Here is a 24,581-nt window from a genome sequence, read left to right as displayed (position 1 = left end):
TCCTTTCAGCTTTGAAAAGATCATAGAGTGCTTCTTGGCGCCAGAGCACAATGCCTGCAAGGATAGGCTGGGCTCTTTCAAGGATTTCTGCAGGTTTTCATCTGCATTGGTTTCTGTTCAGCAGAAATGATCCTTCCACATTGAAATTCTGGCCCCACTGAAATCAGTGTGAAAACCCCATTGACTTCAATTAGAGAGGATTTCACCCTAAAAAAATTCAGACTTCCCTGTGAAGTATTTGATATTCTGACTAAGAAAGAATCACTAGGAAGAGAAAGAGAGAGAGATGTTGGAAACAGTCATCTCTCCATCATCTCAGTTCTTTAGTTAGGTCAGAAGTCAGCAACATCTTTGCAATCAGAACATAAACTCAAAGGGTCCAACAGTTTGGTATGTGGCAGTTTAATATCTGGACACTGGTGTGTGTGGGGGTCCTTCTCCAAACCTGTTTTTTGATGTTTGTAGACATTCTGATGCTTGAACGTCCCCCTGGAGAATGGAGCAATGTAACATATACTGGAAAATGGTTCCAAATGTTTTGGTACCGATGGGCTCTGCTTAACTAAACAAACTTCAGTGAGCTAGAATTGCTTTAGTCTGCAGCCCCCTTTCAGGTATGGGTTCAGTGAGAGTTTAGGTAATATGGGTCACCTCTGGAGATTTTTATGCAGTGTTTACTCAGCCCTTACTCCTCGGGCAAACTTCCACTGAAGTCAGAGTAAAGGCTGAATAAACACCGAGTAAGGCTCTCAGGATTTGGTCCTATGCTTTTATAAACCACCTAAAAGAGGGATGGAATACAATGCACCTCTCATGTAAACTGCACCCTAAAGCACTTTGCAGAGTTAACTGATGCAGCAAAAAGATCAAAATAAACCAATGCTAGAAGCATAGAGAGAGAGAATTAAGAGGCCTTGGAAAGGGACAGCAGTAGTATCGAATTTTCAAAGACACCTAGGGAAGTTAGACACACAACCTCCTTTGCAAATACCAGCTGGTATGTTTTGATGAGAGTTTAGAAATGATCTGAGTAGCAGTGAGATGGAGATATATAGGAGGGCTAACTCAGATGGCAGGAGAAGAAGAAGACTCTTTCACCAAAGTGATGAGATTATGTGCAGGGGTTTGAGTGAGTGAGGTTAGATTGGTGGGGAGGGGAGGGACATGAGGCATGCTGGAGCATGCCCATGGAGGGTTTTAAAAATGAAGGTGGCAATTTTCAAAATGAAGGGAAAACCCTTAGTGCTGCCTGAGGATGGGATCGCTCTGGCCTTGCTTCTTTGTACATGGAAGAATGTGGGCAGCAGCCACATTCTACAGACACTGAAGCCCGTGGAGTTGGGACGTGGAGAAGCCAGTGGAAAGCTGCAGTGCAAAGGCAGGAGGTAGTGACAGCCAGGAGGAGGATTTCAGTAGAGGTCACAGCAAAGGTACGGAAGTGGCAATAGGCGGGTTTGCAGCAACAACTGTCTGTCACTTCAAGTAGTCTTTATCATTTAAATGAAAACAAACTCTCCATGAGAAAGGACTCTCTCCCTCTCTCTGCTGTGTCAGACAGGCCACATGTTGCTCTCACTCCCCACTGGTCTGACCTTTCTGTGCTACCAAGGCATGAATGGCTTTTGTTCACTTTTTGCAGATTTCAGGTGTAAACAGTATAAGGGAAATGTAGACACAAGCTGGGTCCTTTCCAAACCTGCTCTATAAATGATTTTCCCCAGGAAGCTATGCTAGGTGAGGTCACAAAATTCACATGTCTTGGATCCTGCTGAGAATGTCCATGCGCATGCATATTCATGTTGCAGGCATCACACTCCCAGTTGCTGCTTGCAGAGCCACAGTGCTGTCACCCATACATGCTGAGAGACACTGTCACCGGCTCATGGGTTAAGCTGACTCTCTTCCATTTCACTAGTTGCCCTGGAATTTTGTACTTGCACAAACTATGAGATTGGTACCATCTCCGCAAGCCAGCACTGGGTACATAATGACTTGCTGACACAATCCAGACACATCAGCTGAGATTTACAATTGAGCCTAAGGGAGTAAAATGGGATTTGAGTGCCTAACTCCCTTGGGCTCCACTGATAATCCCAGCCCTGTGCAATACCTGTATTTTGCAATCCTTTTTATTACCTTCTGTGTTATACAGCATGATACCCACTTACAGGATGGCCGTTAAACACGTCAGTCATGCGTTTTAATGTACGGGTGGTCCTTTTGATGCAGGATTAGTTAAGGGAAAGGATAAATGCCATGCTATCAAGGATTTGGCTTGAGCCACTCCTCACTTCCAAAATATAAAGAAATAATCCTTCAGTTTATTCATACACTTCTGGATTTTAAACAGCTGTTCTTTTCCACAGTGCACTCAGCCTTCGTTGGGATTCCGTATATTGTGTTAAAAAGTGGAAGCAAAAGGTGTTTTGTAGCCAGTGTCTGGGCTTAATTCATATTTATCAGATTGCCGGTACCAGCGTGTGTTTTGCAATGCATATAGACATAGTTATTATTTACCTATCTGAGGAGGTAAAAAAATAATCTCTTGAATGTGGTATCTGTAAGCTTGGTTTGACAGGTCTCTGGGGAACCCTAGCAGTATTCACTTTGTGTCTCCCTGTGTTTGTTTGGAGAGGCAGGTGTTGGCTCTGGATTTTGCAACTGAAGTGGTGTTTGTTTTCTAGTGGCCTACCCAGTTCCACAGGAGGGCTACCTTTTAAAAATGTTCACACAGCCTTTCATAGGAGCAGATGATTTGTTCCTTATGTTGCTTTTAGGGTTGCCAACTTTCTACTCAACACAAAACCGAACACCCTTACCCTGCCCCATCCCCACCCCTCCTCCAAGGCCCCACCCTTGCCCTGCGTCTTCTCTGAGGCCCTGCCCCTACCCACTCCATCTCCTTCCCTCTTGCTCGCTCTCCCCGCCCTCACTCATTCATTTTCACTGGGCAGGCTCAGGGGGTTGAGATGCAATAGGTGGTGAGGGCTCTAGCTGGGGGTGCAGGCTCTGGGATGGGGCCAGAAATGAGGAGTTCAGGGTGCAGGAAGGGGCTATGGGCTGAGGCAGTGGTTTGGGATGTGAGAGGGAAAAGGGGCTCTGGGCTGGGGGTATGGGCTCTGGTGTGAGGCCAGGGATGAGGGATTTGGAGTGCAGGAGGGGGCTCTGGGCTGGGGCTGAGAGGTTCGGAGTGCAGGAGGGAGCTCTGGGCTGGGGCAGGGGGTTGGGATCCGGGGGGTGGGGAGGTGATGGCTCCAGCTGGGGGTGCAGACTCTGGGATGGGGCTGGGGATGAGGGGTTTTGAGTGCAGGAGGGTGCTCTGGGCTGGGATCGAGAGGGTGGGAGGGGGATCAGGGCTGGGGCAAGGGGTTGGGGCACAGGAGGGGGTCAGAGTTGTAGGCTCTGGGTGATGCTTACCTCAAGCTGCTCCCAAAAGCAGTGGCATGTCCCCCCTCCAGCTCCTACGTGGAGGTGCAGCCAGGTGGCACCTCATGCTGCCCCGTCTGCAGGTACCGCCCCTGCAACTCCCATTGACCACAGTTCTTGGCTATTGGGAGCTGCAGAGCTGGCGCTTGCAGTGGGGGCAGCATGCCAGAGCCCCCTGGCTGCCCCTATGCATAGAAGTCAGAGGGGAGACATGCCACTGCTTCCGGGAACCACGTGGAGCCATGGCAGGCAGGGAGCCTACCTTAGCCCCACTGTGCCACTGACCAGACTTTTAACTGCTGACCAGAGCTGCCAAGGTCTCTTTTCGACCAGACACCTGGTAACCCTATTTGCTCTAACATCCATGTTCTTAAAATGTGCAGTAGGCTCATAATCCTTAAGAATTAGGACATTGGAATGAAGAAAAAAAGTTTATTGGAGGAGACAAAGAGTGTATGTTAGCAAGAAAGAGACAATGTCCTTCTGGATAGAATTCTGCACATATCACAGAAATATACATACATGCCTGCAAAGGATCGTGAAATGTACAGCAGAAAGCACAAGTGATTATTACTATTAATCCACCTCATCACATGTCTAACATAGCCCAGTGTTATGTAGGTGCTTTCACATTTGAAGAAAAAGTGCCCATTTGAAAACACTGTATAGAAAGGCTGATTTGATATTCTGCTGAGAAAAAAGCAGTAATGAATACAAGTCTTCAGTTCAGAGATCCAGGCACTGACTGGGCTGTTGCAGGTTTTTGTTTATTTGTTTGTTTGTTTGGGAGTTTTTTGGCTCTCCAGTGTATAGTACATAGCTTTCATTCTACTTCTTCTTGATCATTTCCAGGTTGTTAGCATTTCAATTCCTCTTCAGAGATTAGGTCAAAATATAAATATGTGCCAGTGAGGTTTGAGACTTTGAAGCCAATGTAATACACAGGAAGCACAAAATTAGGGCAATAAAGAACATTATGATGCTATTTCCTGCCACTAAACACCTCTGCCTATGAGGCAGGTCCCTGTTTAGCTGTTTGCAGATGAATTAATTAGATCTGAACCCTTTCTTAAAGCTTCATTCTTCTTCTCAGCTGTGACTCTTCATTGTTTCAAAAAGAGATGGAAAATGCTCTTCATACGGCAAATATTGCACATAAGTATTTCTTGACAATATGCTTGTCTGATGGGACTTAAGTTCTTTTCTTTCTTTACCAAAAATTGCTCATTTTAAACTTCTCATGATGAGAGCCTAAATATCAGCAGTCAGTAATTCTGCAATTAACACAATAAATCGCTGCAGTATAATCTGCAATATAAGAGGCATAATAGTAAATTATAATAATAGATAGTTTTGATCTCCCATCAATTTTATATTGGTGTAATTTCGTTGACATCAGTGGAGTTGCTCCTGATTTACACTGGTGTAAATGGAGTTGCACCCATGTAAAACCTGTATATGTGAAAATTGAATCAAGCCCAGTGTCTTACATTGATATACTGGCTTTCATCCTGAAGTAGCCCAAATAGTTTTACAAACCATACTGTCCATATATAGACAGGAATCACTTCATTCATTACTAAAATCCAGCTTCCTCTGGGGTGGAACTCAGTAGCTTTTTAACAGCACACAACACCATGGAACAGTTTAGAAGTGACGAAGAGGAGAACAATTTCATCTCCAATTGAAATTACTTGATTCCTGATTGAATATGACTGGGAACTCTAGCAGAGTTTCATAAAAGTTCTTCCTTTGGGTGGTTTTCAATTTGCTTAGAAAGAAGTACCCAAAGGCATGGTTTTCCTTAGACCTATATATTCAGTTTGAATGTGTTAATATGAAAATATGTCTCATATAGATTGAAGTGTTTGGAAATAGCCCCAGTGCTGTCATTGTTTAAATTATCCTGAGATTATTTACTGTATTGTGGTTGAGACTTAAGCGCAGATTTGTAGCTCACAGAGTGTTTGTTACATGGAGGATGAAGGATGTTTCCTGTAATTTCTGCAAGGTGATTGGTTATGATTTGTGCATCTAATCCACACTAGAAGAACATGAGCAGTCTGTTGAGACTGAAGGCTAGCAGTTAAGCAACTTGAACTAGGATGCACCTGTATTCAAAACCCAGATTTCCCCAAATGTTTATTTGAAATCGTCCAAATATTTTAATATATCCATGTTCCCAAAGAGGTTGTGAGCAACTGCACTGAAGACAATTGAGTTATACCAGTGTCAATTTGGTGTCCCAATTGATCCGAAGCGCAGACCCAAGGGTAGTGGCAGTGCTCACCGAAACAATGAGAAGAGAAAGGAGGTGTTGTACATTCAAGACAGGGTTTTTATGGGAATGAGGAGTTATTCCCAACATTGCCAGGGCCAGATTAAGGTATAGAAACTGCAGGCCTGTGATGAGGGCCCCACTTTCTGAAGGCACATGATGAGATCAGAATCTCAGCTTTCGTTTGAAAAATGTGTTTCTGTTTCCTCACAGATGCAAAGAAAAGCTTGAAATATGACCTGCGCCAGAGGGGATACGGGGGGGGGAGGGGCGGACAGGGTCACTCCCCCCCTTTCCGATTTGTGGCTTGGCTTGTACTGAGCATGCTCACACAGACTGAGCATGCTCAGTAACACTGCTGAAGCCGGCTGCTCTCCCTCTCCCCGACTATCAGCAGGGCACTGATAGCCCCTGCCTGAGTGTAACTGAGGCATGTCTGAGTTTGCAGAGGCCTGAAACAGTAGCTCCAGGAAGTGTGAACTAGCCCCTTTATCTTAACTCTGAAATTTGCTCACCCCTCCATGCAGCTAGAGTGGGGCCATGAGAGGGCATATGGAGTTGGCTAGGGTGCTGGGCTGCTTTAATTCAAACTTGAGTATTACCAAAGTTAAAAAATAGTCTGTCAAATATCAATCAAAGCCAGAACATGTCATCAGCTACCTGTCTAGGGAACAGGCTTCATATACTGCACTTTGCGATACAGTTTATTGCTGATTTGGTGGTGGGCTGTCCTTTGCTGTTTGGCTATTTCTGTTCCCTTTTTCATTTCTTCCTGAGTTATGCACAGCTTCTCTTCCTTGTATTTACTTGGAAATCTCTTTCTTTTCCTGAACATTTGAGGAAGTATGCTTTGTATTTTGGGTAGAGAAGTTGAGCATGAGTTTTGATGCAATCTCTGCTTTATTGTTTTGGTTACAGAGCCATTCCCACTTTGGTTTTTACTGTGTCGTCCACTCTTTGTTTTTATTGCTAGTTTATGATCACAGGTTTTAGAGTTGGTGAGAGCCTGTCCTTGCTTTGAATATTTCATGTGGTCATGTAACGCTTGTTGTCACTGCATTATTAGCTAGACAAGGGTGAAAGTAACTTAAAGGACTTACCTGTACTCCAGAGTCCTGCGGAGGCGGAGGGGCCTCAACCAGAAGAGGCGTGGCCTCTATCAGAAGAGGTGGGGCCTTTAAGTCCCAGGGCTTTTAAATCAGGATTTAAAGGGTTCGGGAATTCAGCTGAAGCTAGGAGCCGGGCCCTTTAAATCACCCCCAGAGCTGCCAGCTGCAGAGGCAGCTGGGAGCCCTGGGCTTTGGGCAGGGGTGAAAGTGATTTACATTTCTTACCCATATGGTCCAATCGCGAACAACCCACCTACACACTTCATGGATCCCTCCCATTGCACAACATAGACAGAGAAAATAAAGCTACTATTACTACTACCAGTACTGTGTGTAATAAAACTTTACTATTAGAATAAGCCTGAAAAAGTGAAAACTCACTGTCACATTTTTCTCCGTGTCTTCGCTCCTCCTCCTGCCAGGCTGCCGACACTAGGCTCCATGCTTTCTTCCTGCCTAGCACTCAGCAGCAGCGGCAGGGGCTTCCCTCCAGCTTGCAGCAGGAAGCAGGGAGACTGGCTGAGAGAGGGAGAAGCCTGCCTTCTGCATAAGAACAGTTTAAACTCAGCTGTTCCCTGCATGGTTCAGTAACATTTCAAATAGGATCTGCAAGCAGTTTGTACATCAGAACCATGATCTTCTGCTGGGGAGGGAATGGGATAGATTTGAACTTGGAAATGGTTCCTGATTTTGATTGTGTTTTTTGTGTATAGGAGGTCCCCTCATCCCAGGGGGCAGAAAAGAACTGCCCCTGCCATGGTCACACACACCCTTCCCCCTCCCAACAACAGCTGGGAGTGAAATTAACAAGGATGCCAGAAACGTCTTCTAACCTTGGGCGCTGAACTGCGCAGGGAACAGCTGAGTTTAAACTGTTCTTATGCAGGCAGCAGCACAGGCATCTCAGCCAGTGTCCCTACTGCAAGCTAGAGCCTAGAGGAGAACCCCTGTGGTGGGGAGGAGGAATGCAGAGCCTTGTCTGCAGCCTGGTTGGAGGAAGGGGAGGGAGGAGACAAGAAACCAATGCGACAGTGAGTTTTCCCCTCCCACCTGCTTTTATTAGCTCTGGATTTAAGCTGTGCAGCCAAATGCTTGTATTTGTTGTGTATATTAGTATTGAAGACAAGATTCCTCATCCCGGGGCCAGACAAGGACTGCCCCTGCCATGGTCAAACACACCCTCCCCACTCCTCTCAGTTACTGTGAGTTAAATTAACAAGGATGCCAAAAACCGCTCCTAAGCCCAGGGGCTGAACCACTCAGGGAACAGCTGAGTTTAAACTATTCTTATGCAGGGGGCAGGCTTCTCCTTCCCTCAGGCAGTCTCCTTTTCTTACCGGTCCTCCGTATCGGCCCATACCAGCTTACTTTCACCTCTGTAGCTAGAGCAAGGGTCAGCAACCTTTCAGAAGTGGTGTGCCAAGTCTTCATTTATTCACTCTGATTTAACGTTTCACCTGCCAGTCATACATTTTAATGTTTTTAGAAGGGCTTTTTCTATAAGTCTATACTATATTACTAAACTATTGTTGTATGTAAAGTAAATAATGTTTTTAAAATGTTTAAGAAGCTTCATTTAAAATTAAATTAAAATGCAGAGCCCCCCAGACCAGTGGCCAGGACCCAGGCAATGTGAGTGCCACTGAAAATCAGCTCATGTGCTGCTTTCGGCACATGTGCCATAGGTTGCCTACCCCTGAGCTAGAGCTATAACTCAAGTTTGGGCTCTAATCTGACACCCATCTACACACAAAAATCTGTAGGGTCATGGCTACACAACAGAGCCTATGTCGGCATCGCTGTGTAGTTGCATCTGCCCTGGGGGTTCTGCCGGCATAACTATGTCTCCTATGGGGTTGTGAATTTTTTACCTCCCTAGCCAACATAGCTATGCTGGCAGAACTTTGTAGTGTAGACCAGTCCTATCTCGAGGGAAGTGGTGCTATAAACTGGAGCTAGCTGGTCCATCAGGTGTGGAGGGGTTGACATTCGAGTGCAGCTAACACTTGAGCTGCTAATGCAAGGGATGCAACAGCTACTGCTAATCCAGGCACTCTGCTAACCCAAACACCGTGCTGTTCTTTTTAGGGGTAGGGCTAGTTTCTCAAGTGTTACTTGGTTTTGAATGTGGTTGCAATGATCATTTGTCTGGAAGTTAGTATTGTTGAGGGCTGGGAGTGAAAAGTTCTTGGAGTGTGGTTTTAACAAGCCTTCTTAGTGGTCTGTGGTGGAAAATGGTGAGCTAGGAAGATAGCTGAGTATAAGGGCATGTTTACACTAGGAAAATAAGTGTCCTGTTACCACGTTAGCTAACACCTTGTAACTAAACACTAAGGTATGTTTAACTTGACCTACTAATACACGTTAAAACAACAACAGCCTTGTCCACACTAGAGTTTTACACATTCGCTAACAAGTAGTAAAAACACACCTTGTTTCCTAGTGGAAACAAAGCCTAAATATTTAAGACCCAACAAGAACCCCTCAGAACCCATTTCAGAGGGAATCCAATGTGATTATCCATCTGTGAAGGACTCCTATCTGCACATTCATGCCTTAAACTGAATGCCACATGCAGTGGAGTTGCACAATTCAAACTAAATGACTTGCAGTTGTGATAGTGGACTGCCAGTGTAGTAGACTGAATGGCGTAAGACTTGCACGTAAAGGGAGGCATTAAAAAAATCTGGCCTCATGAAAAGAAAATATCCATGTAACTATTGTTCGCATATTCCAAGAGTGTGCATGCGTTTCCCTGTGAGTCTGTGTAAGGATGGAGAGGACTTTATTTTTCCTATCCTTATAAAGATGCATGGTGCAGCTTGCCCTGTGATGTGGTACAGAAAGGAAACATTTCACTTCATAGTCTCTTCTGCTTAATATAGGTTTCCATGAATCCTGCAAGGCATTTGCACCTTGAGTAAACATGCGTGATGTGTGATGAATCAGACATGGCCTACTGTGTTTGGAAAGCCAGCAGACCTTTAAGGCAACGAGTCACAGACTCACAGTGCACAAATAAATATCATGTTGATGTAGCAGCAGAGTTTTAAACAAAAACATATCCTCCAGGGGCTGTTTTTCTGCAATGGGCTGCTTTCTGAGAGATTAGCACGCACACAGGGGAGAAGGAACCTTGAATTTCAAGAAAAGTAGGAGGGGAAGGAAAATCTGCCCTACTGATCTGGCTTGTGATATTGACTTGAGTGATTCCCCATTTGCTTCTAGATGTTGTGTAGTCCTAGTACTCTGAGCTAAGCTCTACCTCTCTGTGGTGGTGTGCTACCATTTCCTTCCTCTTTTCTGTTGTGTAATCCACCACTGAGTTTAAGCTCCTCTAAAACCCAGCCTAATGACTGACTGCACAAGATTAAGGTATATGGGCAGAAAGAATAGGAACAGTATCTATCTACTGTCTGTCCATCCATCCCAGGCTCACTGCCATGGTACCTGAGTGCCTTCACAGTTTAACTTTTGATTATACCTATGGCTGCAGATTTGTCAAAGAATTGTTTAATCAGAAATCACAAAGCAGTCATGGGAAATTTAGTAGAAGTGTTTTTTGATTTAAAAAATGCCATAACAAATGAGGAGGAGGGGCCTGCATCAGGGGAGGGCTGGATAATGATCTCACCCTACATGTAGGATGACCAGATAGCGAGTGTGAAAAATCGGGACGGGGGTGAGGGGTAATAGGAGCCCATATAAAAAAAGTCCCAAATATCGGGACTGTCCCTATAAAATTGGGATATCTGGTCACCCTACCTACATGCAACCTGCAGTGATTGTTCCTGCAGCTCCTGTCCTGCAGAGTTGGGCCCAGATCCCCACTCCAGGTGTTGCAACCTGGCACATGGGGTCAAAGTGCTGCTTGGATTTGGCCTGCCCAACCCTCCGTCATGACAGTGGAGAGGCAGCCAGGCCAAACCTGAACAGCACTGTGACCTCACACACCAGTGGCAATGCCCAGAGCAGGGAGCCGAGGCCATGGGACAAAAACTGCAAGAGCTGTTGCTGCAGAGTGAGTTTATTAAAATCACAGATGCAAAGATAAGTCGTGGAGGAATGAGAAAATCACAATATGTTACGTTTTCCACCATGACAAATCTGCAATCCTGCTTATAACTTTCTTATACTGTATGTCTTAAGCTGCTCTCCCTTCCCCCACCATCCCATAGTTTTCTTTTTAATTTGCGGAAGGCTAAAACAAGTCAAATAAGTGAGTTTTGGCTTTGATTCTGAAGGGGTGAGTTTCCCGGCCATCCTGGTGTGAATGAATTCCATCACCATGGAAAGCTCAGTTCCCTATGTTTATGAATCTCGTCCTTGTGATTGATGGTTCTGTTATCCCAGAGAAGCACAGCTATTATAGATGAAAATGACTGTGCAGAGGGAGACAGTTCCTCTGACAACCTGTCTAAGGCATCAGGACCGAACTCTTGAATTCACGGTGTAGCCAGTGAAGAGTGCGGAGCTGGGGCTCTTTGCAGCCTTGGATTCTGAGTAGCCAGTGGCTGACTTCAGAACCAACTGAAGCTTTTTGAATTAAGTGAAGAGGTCACTAATGTATGGCTCTTTGTGGCCAAATCAGAGTTGGATGGGATACAGACTTCTAGCCAGTCAGAGACAGACGGGGCCATTTTTTGCATCCCCAGATCTTTAGGTATCTAGAAGGATGCCACAGCAGAAGCCTGTTTGAATGCTGAGAGAGCATTGTCCTTAATGGAGGGTGAGATTATGGACATGACAGGTTGTTCAAAGTGCTCCCTTCTTCTCACCAGCATCACCTTTGTCATTCTGGAGCTCAACAATTATTCTTCATCTCCAGGTACCAGGGTGATGGTACTGTTGATGATGTTGGATGGTAAAGAAGATATGTATTGCAGGCACTTGAGCCTATGCCAACTGCTGAATGGGAGACGATGCTGGTGCAGATGTGATCTAAGCCAGGTAAAAACTGACAGAGTTACCTGCAAAGGATGGGAAGCATTGACATAGAGCATTTAACAAAATGTCTCTAGAAAGGACTTATTTTCCCATGCATATTTGGGAGCAGGTTGGAAGGAAGGCAGCATTGTCATGTGAACACAGCACGGTAAATTAGTTGTGGGGCTGTTCTTTAACCATTTGGATTGTTTTCTTTAGTCTGAGTGACTGTTGCAAAAGACTTTGATTTCAGAAGAAAAGGGATTTAAAACCAGGGAACAGATAGTTTTGCATCCAGTAAGTCCAGATTTTTATGGTTACATTTTGAAAAGTTGGCTATTAGGTTTCCAGGACAAAAAACAACAACAATCTCATTTAACAACCGTCTTGTTTCAGTGACACTGGACAGATTGTTGTTTATACACATCAAGATGATCAGAAGGTTGGAACAGACTAGACAGTCTGTCTACAAAGCTGATTCTCTCTCTTCCCCTTGGCATGCTTTTCCCTCTTTCTTTTCTCTCTCTCCTTCTGTGTCTCGCTATTTTTTCATCTCACTTTCTCTGTGTGTGCCCCTCGCTCTCTCTTTCTCACAAACATATTAAATGATCTTTTCAGACAGGCGTCACAGAAAAGCTGTTCTTTAAATTAACACAGGCTCTGCTTTTTATTGACTAGACCATAATAGCTAATGTGATTTGCACCTTCTTACCAGCTTTCTATAATTAGAAATCTACATTGCTGAGACTTAGATGCTGGTAAATATTAGTCACCAGTGGAGCTTGCTAATTGTGTAGATTAATTAATTATTCCAATTGGATTTGTTATTTCCAAACAGCGAGAGGGGCCTGTATTAAAGCAAGCCAGGAGTCCCTGCTTAGTTTATCATTTTAGAATTAGGGAAACAGCTTTTCTGTCTCATATAAATCTGACGCCTATTAATTAGTGCACAGCTATCACACCCAGTGCTGGAGCTGGGGAGGCATTATACTCTTCTTCCACCCCCTCCCCCACATACTTCCTGTCGAGCCTGGTGCCATTGCTCATCATGTTAAACAGTTCATCTCAAACAATCTCAGTGGCTTCCCCAGTTGCTGCCAGGACTTTGGAAGCACATGAACATTGTGGGTGACTTCAGCAAACTTACTGGTTAAGGTTATTTGCTGGGTTCTTATAAAATGGCTCCTGGGTCATCAGAAAAACATTCTGTCCCCTAAAAATAGTGGTTTTCAAACTTTCCCATCCTGGGACTCTGCTCCCATCTCCCCATAGCTAGCTGGGATCTAGTCAGGATCCTCTTCCCATATAGCCATATGGGAAAAGCAAGGTGGTTGTGACCCCAGACATTTGTGAAGGTTGAGAATCCATATTCGGGAAATTATATATATACGATAGGCCTAATCTGTCTCTCCATCCATCCAGCTGTCAGTTGTGTACTGGCATCCATCCCTGTAGTGTCTGAACACCTTCTGATTCTCTTCTCCCTCTGGTCCAGTAGTAACAAATGAGAGAGGGCCAGGGCTGGGCAGGAATATAGTGGTGCCCATGCAGTACTGAAGGGCAAATAACTGGCTCATGCTTACACTCTTCTAGCCAAGAAACTAAAAGCAGAGACAGTCACAGGCCACAGGTTTGATTCAGCAACACAGCTCCCTGTGGTGTTATGGGCAATTGCCCAGCTCCACATGAAGCCAAATCAAAACTGGGTCTGAATCAGCTGACATAGACACTGCTCAGAAAGAGTCCAGCTTTTAACGGCTTTTTGTTATCGTTCAGTAACAGGACAGCTTTGTACCATACATACAAAGGAACGACACAAATCCCCCTCTGTCTCAGGTGGGTAAGAAAAGCCTCTTCTTCCCCTGCTTGCAACACTCCCCAGGGCTCAGCCTTTTGCGTAGGAGGTGAGTATAGAAACCACTAAAAAGGACAGACAGGAAAAACTCTCTCCCCTTTTTTGTTGGGATCACTTTAATTGATCCCAGCAGGTTCCCTCCTCTAGCTTCCCACTCAGTCAGCCTACCCTGCAACTGCTTGTCTGTGTCTGCCAGGATGCCTTGGAGGGTAAAATTCTCTTCTTCTCACCTCCAGGGAGGCTTTTAACCCCATCACTGCATCGCCAATGTCCTCTGCTAAATCCTTATAACTGGATCAAACATGTTGTGGTCAAATATATTCAGTGTAAATGCAGACGGCCCCTCACTAGCAGTAGTCTGAACAGAAATCTAATGATGGATATTGGAATCACTGTCCATTTGTATCCGGACCCGAACTTTTTATTGGATTGAATTTCACAGCCAGAGATGTACTGAATGGGGGAGCCTGGGCAGAGGTGAAAAGTTCTGATGTTGTTTTGACTGCACCTTTAAACTAGTCCAGGTAAAATGAAATGGAAATGAAAATGCAACCCAGGCCTCATTTGCAGGTTTCCATTTCCCTTCCCCAAATTCTGGGTATGCTGAGATCGTCTATAGCCCCAGTTCCTAGCTCTGACATGCCCTCAGCCTCTGCAACACGATCATCCTTTGTTGTTCCTTGCAGTTCATATATCTTGATGGGAGACAGGCATTTTGCCTCCCCAAGTCCAGTCACAGGAGAGAGAGGAAGCCTTCAAGAGAATAAACAAACAGTTCCTCCCATTGGTCTGCTAACAGATATTTAAGTCAAAAAGAGCAAGTAGAGCTTCTGAGGCAAGACATTTGTCACAAGGCAAAACCCAAACATCTTTAAGGAAATGCCTTTTGTGTACCTGGAATGCTAAGCTCAGTCTAACAATCGTAGTAATGACATGAGGTACGTTTAGATTCAAGTCTTAGAAGTGATCGGTCTGTTGTGTTATAACATCATACTTGTGTGGCTGGATGCTAGGGAAAAGCCAGAAGGCACAAGCAGTGAACTCAAGCAGTATTAAGCCATTTGAAAATAATCCGTTTTTCTTTTCCTTCAGGCATTTCTGCATAGAATCAGACAGAACGCTGTGGACAAAGCCGAGAAATACATAACAGAGGAGAATATCAAGGTACTTCTTCCAGCTTTCTCATTTTATTGGCAGTTTTATTAGTTTATGTGAAGAACTCATAATCAGCGGCAGAGAATCCTGGGGGAAATTATTCACGAACATTTCAATGAATGAGAAACCAAACACCCATAGGTCAGATTCACACTTGTTTTTCATTGGTTCTTCATGAACATTTTGCGAGTGACATTTGTCTTGTAGGAATTTTACTTAAAAACAATTTTGGGGACCTGTAGGCAAGTGAAATTTGTGGCAGGAAGAAATGGAAGTACTAGAGCATCAGCCATTAATCTAAGGTTTATAAACTGAACTGGGGCTTGCTCCTGTAGCAATGAAATCAACGGAAACTTTGCCATGAGCTTTAAAGAACAGAGGATCTGACAGTAATAAACAAGGTGACAGCAGCAGCATCCTCATCATGACACGAACAAGGAGTTAACACCCCTTGTTTTCCCCAGAGTTGGTTCCTCCCTTTCATATGTTAGTATTACTGTAATGTCTAGAGACCCTAATCAATGATTAGGACTCTGTTGTGCTATTCGGTGTGCAGTCAGTAACAGTAGGCCTTGCTGCAGACAACTCACTATCTACATGTCAGACAGGACAGATGGGTGGCACAAACCAAGCCAGATGATCTGGGGATGGGTTGGCAATAAAATGAACAGAGTTTAGCCAAAAAGCAGAAGTCAGAGCTCACTGCTTAGTCCACCTGTGCCACCTGGGAATGATTGGGTGCAACAGGGTGGGTTAGAAGGAGGGATTTTAAAGAATAAGGGTACAGATTTTAGCAAGGAGTTTTTCCTGTGCATGGCGGGAGTGGGAGGGGAGTTGGGAAAAGCATGGAGAGGCTTGAGAAAGAAGCGGACAGGTGAGCAACTGAGGCTGCCACGGTTGGCAGACTGAAGGCAAGAGTCATCTGGAGTCCCTAAGCATTCCCTGTGCAGTCTAGCCTGGCCTGTTAGCAAGGCAGAAGTGTCACCCATCAGCGGAGAGCATGTGTTGAGGGGAATAACACGTGCAGTGACTAGTGACTACAGATCCTGACTACTGCAGAATATGTAAAAAATAAACTAATAAACCCACACACGAATTTGCAGCTCTGACGAATGAACAAAGGTGCTGCTGAATGTTATTCTTGCTGCTATTATTCATTTAGTACTAAAACATGTGCTAATTATGACTGTTTCATAACCAAATGCAACAACCACCAGCCCATCCAGAAAACTCCTCATTTTCTCTGCTGATTAAATGGATTTGTGCTGAAGTTCCATTGCCCCTCTCTGGGGATGCACCATTACATTTTCGGTTTATTCTTTCACTAGGTGCCCAGAGGACTTTCATGATGAAGTCTTTAAAGGCTCTTCCTTATTAATGGTTATTATTATGTTAACCAGTTTGCAGTAACAGAGCTTCCCTTTGGAAATGAAGGGTCTTTTTACATTACAGTGGAGTTGAGTTCATAGCAGCACAGTATGAACGTTATTTCCTCCTTTCTGTTCCCACCAGAAGCAGTTTCAGTGTCTTTCCTGCATCCAGGAGCTTTTTCTTCTTGGCCTCCCCATGATGTTCCTCTCTGGTGCCCTGTGGAGGCAGGTGCCCACTTGTGCTCTGTATCTCTGGTTACCAGGGAGCTGTGAGATAGCTAGCACCCTGGCTGGCTGATGGCACATATGGTGAAGAGTGTATAAATGGCTTGGAAGCCTGTTTAAAGATGAATCTCTCTCCTCCTCTCCCTCTTCCTGCAGTGCGAATGTCTGGAGGGAAGTTTAGAGTATTTTGTCTGTTACTCACTGCAAAGCAAAGGAAGAAAATGTCTTTTAGGACCAGCTGGGATAACATTGTCAGTACTAGCACTGTAGATCTCTCCTACACCTGACATTTTAGGTGGTTGGAGACCAGTCCCAGGCCTGGTCTATACACAGTTTTTGTACCAATATAACTATTTCGGTTTGAGGGGTGATGTTTTACTGAAATAATTATATTGATACAAGCTCTAGTCTGGATGCAGTTATAGCACCATAAAGGTGTCTCACATACATATAGCTTAGTTCACCTTTCCCTATGGCAATAGCTATCCCAGCATAAAGCACTGGGTATATGGCTATAACTGCAGCCACACTATGGGTTGTCCCACTTTTACTGTACTGATATAACTAAAGTGATACAACTGTTGGGGATAGGCAAGTCTCCAGCTGCAGATCCCTGACATAGACTATCAGGGTTGGAAAGGACCTCAGGAGGTCATCTAGTCCAACCCCCTGCTTAAAGCAGGACCAATCTCCAGACAGATTTTTGCCCCAGATCCCTAAATGGCCCCCTCAAGGACTGAGCTCACAACTGTGGGTTTAGCAAGTCAATGCTCAAATCACTGATCTATCCCTCCCCCTATCATGCTAGGAAATAGAAACTTCATATCAAACAGACTTTTTAGCAAAGTTAGGGAAGACCCCTCTGCCCCCTTTAGCCTCAAATGACCTTTGTTACCTAAGAAGCCTGGATTCCATTGGCCATCACAGAACACAGTATATTACACAGCAGATATTCCTTGGATCATAAAATACCTCCTTGAAGACTGCTCCTTGTAGGGTAAAGTCATGCCTGACAGATGTTTTCCTCTTCCTTGCTAATCTCCTTCTGGCACAGCTTTCCTCCTGGCCATGCAACAGAGGCTAACATACCATAACATCAGTTGCAGCTGAGCTGGAGAGCTGTGGTATGTTCTGCAAGGATTTGCACTGGGAATTTTCTGGAAGCAAACAAACAGTCCCTCTGTGGAGAGAGAAGCTTGTGTTCCTCTCCTCCTTCCTCTGCTTTCTTTGGTGGACCACAGCGAGCTGTTCAAAGGCCAGCAGTGCAAATTCGCCATGTTGGAATGCTTGATATTTTTTGAGCCAGATGGTGGCTTTAAGACACAGGCCTGCATTGGGGATGGGGCAGGGCTCCAGTGTTCTAAGTCAGTGGTTCTCAACCAGGGGTCCAGGGCCCCCTTGGGGGCCGTGAGCAGGTTTCAGGGGATCTGCCAAGCAGGGCCAAGGTTAGACTCCCTGAGGCCGAGGGCAGAAAGCCAAAGCCTCTCTACATGGGGCTGAAGCTCAGGGCCTTGAGCCCCACCACCTGGGGCTGAAGATGAAGCCTGAGAAATGTAGCTTCCCCAGGCAATTGTGTTGCTTGCTACTCCCTAACACCAGCACTGGCTTTTATATACAGAAAACCAGTTGTTGTGGCACAAGTGGGCTGTGGTGTTTTTATAGCATGTTGGGAGGGGCTCAGAAAGAAAGAGGTTGAGAACCCCTGTTCTAAGGCAAGCTCTGAGCCTCCTGCAGTGAACGGGGAGAGCATGTACAGTGCAGTTCCATTAGGAGGATGCAGCATGCTCTCCTCTGCACATCCAGCCAACAAGTGTGAAGCGGGAGAGGACTGTGGCACTGCCCCCTTGAGAACCTTACAGCAGTGGTGGGCAACCTGCAGCCCGCAGGCTGCATGCAGCCCCTCAGGCTAATCCGTTGGCGGGCTGTGAGACAGTTTGTTTAAATTGAGCGTCCGCAGACACGGCTGCCCGCAGTTCCCAGTGGCTGCGATTCGCCATTCCCGGCCAATGGGAGCTGCGGGAAGGGCTCCCAGCACATCCCTGAGGCCCACAACACTTCCTGCAGCTCCCATTGGCCAAGAGCGGCAAACTGTGGCCACTGGGAGCTGCAGGCTGCCGTACCTGTGGATGCTCAGTGTAAACAAACTGTCTCACGGCCTCCCAGTGGATTACCCTGATGGGTTGTGTGCGGCCCATGGGCCGCAGGTTGCCCACTTCTGCCTTAGAGAGACACAGTTGTGTCTCTCCTAATGTAGAGTGGAAAGCTCTTTGAATCCTCAATCTTGCACATGCTGGCAGGGACCAGACACAAACTGGTCATAGGAGGAAATGGACTTCATACCTGTCTTGAAGAGAGTTAGTACTCGAGCTCAAGGTGATTCCTCCCGTGAGTGGCTAATATCACATTAACTCTGGCTGAAGCATGTGATATCATAGCCAATGGGTAAATTCCAATCTACAACTGAGAGCATGCCTGATAGCTAAAATGTGGGGTGGGAAGTGCCGGGAGCTTCTGAGTCTCCTGCACTTCACTCAGTGAATGTTTGGAAACCGGAAGCCATTTCTCCTTGGTATTGTTTACATCACAAGATTGTCACTTATTGATGAAGCCAGAGCTCGGAGGCTGTTTGCAGTGTGAGAAATGGCTTGACTTCACCGCATTCCTTCCCTTTGACAGTAGCCTGGTTAGAAGAAAGGATTGGAAAATATAGTGTAACACACATATCCCAGATGAGGCTTTTGTATACAGCCTGCCTGCTAAGCCTGTCCTCTAGAGACTGCCAGTGCTCAGGGCCGGCTCCAGGCACCAGCGCAGCAAGCTGGTGCTTGGGGCGGCCAACGGAGAGAGGCGGCACCTCCGGCAATTTGGCGGTGGGTCCCTCTCTCCCTTTCTGAGGGAAGGACCTGCCACCGAAGAACGAAGCGTTGGCAGTAGAGCTGCTGCTGCCCAAGTGCCGCCGATCGGGGCTTTGTTTTTCTTTTCTGTCTTCTTCTCCGCTTGAGGCAGCAAAAACACTGGAGCCGGCCCTGCCAATGCTTATAGCCTAGCTGGGTCACTCGTTTGTCGGGACTCCTCTCTCTTTATGGTAGCATTCCAGCACCTCCATTTCCACTTCCACTCATGGTTTCTCTTCCTATTTCATATGGTGATAACTAGATATTATACAGCTTGCATGTTTGTAGCACCTTTCTCCCAGAGAACTCTGTCAGCATACTACACCCCAGGGGACTTTTTTCACACCTGAATTGAAATTGTGTTCACACATGGCTAGCAAGATACTTATCTAGTAAAAGGATGCACAGATGCCCGACTTGCACCGACACACAATAGTGCATATCCAAATGAGGGGCCTAATTCTCCATTACCCTGCAGCTTGTGTGGCCATTTCCATCTGTGCAAAGTGGGAGTACGATGCTACTATTCTGATTTGGTAGCACTGCTATATTGATTTTGCTCTAGTATAAATAGCAACGCAAGGAGCAAGGTAATAGAGAACTGAGGCTCTTATCTACATGTGCACTTGTGCGTGTGTGTGTGTGTGTGTGCGCGCGTGCAAGCTGGGAATTGGGCCCTTAATGTGCAGTTGTGAATATGTAAATACATGCCTAGTTTTGGTCTGAAAAAGTAGGTCCTGTGTTTGAAGGAAATGCTTTGTCCACTAGTAAAATACACTAAAGGTGTGGAACATGGCTGCTGTTTCACAGCACACAGCAACACTGCATTGCAGGGTCAGACAAAATGGCGTATATAAGCGAATAGTATTATAATTATTTAAAGGATAAGAATAATAACTCCTTCCAGTTTGCCTAGAAAATTATTGCTAGCCCTTCATGTCGTGCAAAAAGTACCACAGGTTCCTTAATGACCACAAGTGCTGACGTGTTCAAATGACCTCTTACATTACCTCTGAAAGTTGATTTGTCATGAGTAGGAGGGGAAGGCAGAGGGCTTTTTTGCCTTCTCCTTTAATGTGAGTTTGGCCTTTGTGAGCCCACATGGTATTTCCCATTTACCTTCTTGAGAATTTGTGAGAAACCTTCTATAGAACTGACAAAGGCCAATGATGATTATCAGGCCTTGGAAAGTTCATCTTTATTTACATAGGTCAATGGCACAAGCAAAACTAAGATCCTCCCTGTGGGAAGGCTGAGAGTGTGAAAGGCACATAATCATCCATACTCCAGAGACATTTTAAAATGCAGCCACTCCTATTGATTTTGGTTGCTTCCTGGCAGCAGTATATAGGCACTGTATTTAGGCACTTCTACCTTAATAAGACACCCCAACCTTCATCAACAGTTAACACTGGATTTCTCTTGGTATTTCAGATCTTGTTTTCCAACATCGAAGACATTCTTGATGTTCACAAGGAGTTCTTGGCTGCCCTGGAATTTTGTTTACAACCAGAACCTCAGTCTCAGCATGAACTGGGAAATGTTTTCTTAAAATTTGTGAGTACAATGACTTAATGCTATCTGTAAATGCAGCTTCCTGTCACATGCTCCCATGTCCCTTAGCTAGCCCTAATCTCTTAGTTTTGGTAACTGTACCATGACAATGTGTATCTTTTATGAACATACTATGTGGGGTGGGAAAAACCTTTGTGAATGAGACTGGAACAATGGAAACTAGATCAAACCCAGCAAAACAAGGAGGTATTTTTAGAAATTGTTCCTCTTCCCCTTGCATAGAATTTCTGTTTTCTTTTCTTCTCATCCAGCTGATCACATTTTACTAAGAGTTTATTTTCTTTGGTTCTAAAAATTTTAAAAGAGCATCTCCATTCTAAATAGAATCAATGCAAAAATCTCTATGTTTTAATGCACAAAAAACTGAAAATTCAAAACCAAGGCTCCTACTGTAGCAGTTCTCCTTAATAACTTGGTTAAACAATGAAGGCTTGATTTTCAAACATTTCAATGTGCAATTCCAAGACTAATTTATGCATAAAATACACTAACTGTGCGTGCAAGACAAGTAATTATGAATGTGTATGACTTGATTAACATCTCACTCACATGCCATTTGCATGCAAAGTTATCTGATTTGCATACAATAACACACAGTTGCGTGGACATTTTTTATGTGCAACTGCACTCCCAAGGCATTTGAAAATCAGAAACCTCCCACATAACATCCTTGCTGAGAACTCTAATAACTATATTCAACAGCAGCAATGCTCCATTCATATCTATTCCATCATGCTTCAATAATCTGGGATGATCCAGACTTTATGGTGTACTTGGTCTGTCTGAGTGCACAGAATTTATACAGCCTTTCGTTAGTCATAAAACCACAGCACCTGCTGCCTTTGCATATGTTTGTTTATTTATGACATGACAATCATGTAAATATTATTACTAGTAGTAGAACATATTATTTATATTGTAGTAGTGCTCAGAGGCTCTAGTGAGGAGTGAGGCCGCACCATATTAAAACTATGCAAACACACAGGAGAACAACAAATCATAGAAATGTAGAGTTGGACCAGACTTCAAGGGGTCATGTAGTCCACCCCCCGTGCAGAGGCAGGACTAAGTCCATTTAGATCATCCCTGACAGGTGTTTGTCCTTATGGTCCATATATTGAACACCTGCTAGTATCGTTGCCTGACAATGGGACATACTAATGATCAGATGTTTATTTTACAATTAAGTGGAGATGTTTATTTTACAGTTATTAACTGGAGATACTAAAACAGGATGTTCCCTTGGGGATGATGGAAAACTGCAGGGTTTCTTATATAATAGCATTGATTCCACAGAAATGTTAGTATATTGTCATACACCCAAATTCAGCCCTGGTGTATAATCCCACTAACCTCACTGACTATAGTTTCGTGTATAAATGTCGTATTGTATAGAGTCACAAGGTGGATGAGGTAGTATCTTTTATTGGGCCAACTTCCGTTGGTAAGAGAGACAAGTGTTCGAGCCACACAGCGCTCTTCTTCCAGACCTTGCCCACTTTTTGTCTCTCTAATATCCTGGGACCGACACAGCTACAACTACATGTCAAGAAATATTGTATAACAGTCAGTTTCAACCTGCGGTCTGCAGACCCCTGGCGGATCGCAGACTATGTCTAAGATTTCTAAAGAGGTCTGCACTTCCATTTGAAATTTTTTAGGGGTCTGCAAATGAAAAAAGGTTGAAAACCATTGACGTATAACTTTGTTATTGAAATGTTTAGTAATTAATTCTTAATCAAATACCCCTTATTAATGAAATATACATAGATGTGCAATAGAGAAATTATTAGACTAGAGGTTCTTAACCATTTTCTTTCTGATCCCCCCCTCCCCCGCTATAAAAACTGCACGGCCCAGCTGTGCCACAACAACAGTTTTCCTGCATAGAAAAGCCAGGGCCGGCGTTAAAGGGTAGCAAGCAGAGCAATTGCCCGGGGCCCCACACCATGGAGCATCATGAAGCTAAGTTCTTCAGGCTTTGGCTTCAGCCTCGAGTGGTGGGGCTTGGTGTCCCAGGCTGCGGTCCCATGCGGCGGGACTTTGACTTTCTGCTCTGGGCCCTAGCAAATCTAACACTGGCCATGCTTGACAGATCCCCTGAAACCTGCTCGCGGCCTCCCAAGAGGCCCCTGGCCCCTGGTTCAGAACCACTGATTAGACAATAATGCCAGATGGATGAGTGCTACTGCAAATTTCTCTTGTATTGGAGTCTAATGGACTGGCACATTCTACATCAATTTGCACTGAAGCTAGTACAATGCACTACTCATAATGTCTACACGATTCTGTCCCACACTCCCCAAGAGACAAAGGCCTGCAGTCCATACACTGCAGTGAGTCAAACTCCTTCCAGTTCAGAATATACAGTCAAGTCTAGTCATAACCATAATTGCTATGTGTGTCCACCTAGGGCTCCAGTTCTAAGGAGATGCAGAAAGAATGCTGGGAGACACTATTGCCATTTAGTTCCAGGCAAGCAAGGACCAAGAGAAGATTAGCAAAGGGGGAGAAAGCAATTTCTTAGTATGTGGGGTCCTGCTGGAGCTCGGAAGATAATATACAGCCTGAAGTGCAGCAAGGTGGAAGACAGAAAGGGCTAATTCTCAGGGCCTGTGTCTTGCCACAATGCAGATTTAAGTAATGATACCCTGGCAACTGGCAGTGAGATTTCTAATGCAATGGCCTGGGTTTAAAGCAGATCTCCAGTTCCCCTCTTTGCTCAGGCTACCAGTGCCCCATGTCTGTAATTGGTACTATTCTAATGAAATGGTGGCACATGTGAGCAAGCTGTACTGTAGAAGTACCGTTGTTCTCAGCAGTTTTCCATGGAGTCATTGCGTAGTTTCAGCAAAATGGTGGGCATTATTTTGTCACAAGGAGAACAAAGGATGGATCACTCTGGGCTTTGAAGGGAAAAAGCCAACGATGATCCCCAAGAGATGCAATTCTGGGACATAGCTGTAGAGCTGACACTTTTTCCACAGCATGTGTTGTTAGCCAGTTTGACAAGTGAGCAAACAACCTAGATGCAGGAGGGAGAAAACCTTGAGATAACAAATATTCTGAAAATAAATTTCGTAAGTCTCTGGGTCCCCCTAGCAAATAGAGTAGAATGAATAGATGGATTTCCCTGAATTGCATCTGAAAATCACTAAAGGTTTTGTGAATCCAAACATCACTCTCACCACATTGTTTTTCATTATGGTCAAGTCATAGCATTACCCAAAGGAGGTTAGTGGTGAGGAAGTTAGATAAAGCCTGTGACCTGAATGTGCCCATGTATCTTCATGATCACCTGACTTAATAGCAAGTTCATCATTGTTCCTGATTACAAGTGCCACTTCCATGTCACCTGCCAGATGTTAGCACAGCTGTTCCCCTGCAGCAGATAGCTGTTTTAAAAAAATGCTCCTAAATTCAGCAAATAGAGTGAGAATCCCAGGACTCAAGTGCCCACAGGCTAATGGTGTCTCTTTCTGACATTTCCCTTGGATTTCTGAACTCTAAACGTTTTTCCTGAGTTTCCTTGTCATAAAGGCTCTTTTATGCAGACCATGGAAACATCAGGCTGTCTGCGGACCAGAAATGCACAGAGCTGGCCAGAGCTTGGTCTCTGTTATTGCCAGAGCTGATTCATGTCGGGTGGAAGCAGTACAGGAAGTCTGTGTGCAGATTCCTGGATCACAGAGAACTACCTGCTGACAGTGATATAACCTCCGAGGCCAAGCAGCATCTGCCTCCATATAACTTGTGGTCCGAACAAAG

The 24,581-nt window shown here is 44.8% G+C and overlaps 1 protein-coding gene across 4 annotated transcripts in view; it reads left to right on the top strand.

Annotated features, from left to right (window-relative positions):
- Positions 1-24,581, top strand: part of PREX1 (phosphatidylinositol-3,4,5-trisphosphate dependent Rac exchange factor 1) — a 232,794-nt gene that overhangs the window by 80,677 nt on the left and 127,536 nt on the right. For all 4 annotated transcript variants that reach the window (XM_050917249.1, XM_050917248.1, XM_050917247.1 and 1 more), the window contains 2 exons: positions 14,687-14,758; positions 20,673-20,795. In XM_050917249.1, the coding sequence (XP_050773206.1) occupies positions 14,687-14,758; positions 20,673-20,795 (195 nt within the window). The remainder of the gene's footprint in view (positions 1-14,686; positions 14,759-20,672; positions 20,796-24,581) is intronic.

This window comes from Gopherus flavomarginatus, chromosome 11 (assembly GCF_025201925.1).
Source record: "Gopherus flavomarginatus isolate rGopFla2 chromosome 11, rGopFla2.mat.asm, whole genome shotgun sequence".
Classification (NCBI taxonomy): domain Eukaryota; kingdom Metazoa; phylum Chordata; order Testudines; family Testudinidae; genus Gopherus; species Gopherus flavomarginatus.
This window is presented reverse-complemented; position numbering and strand designations above follow the sequence as displayed.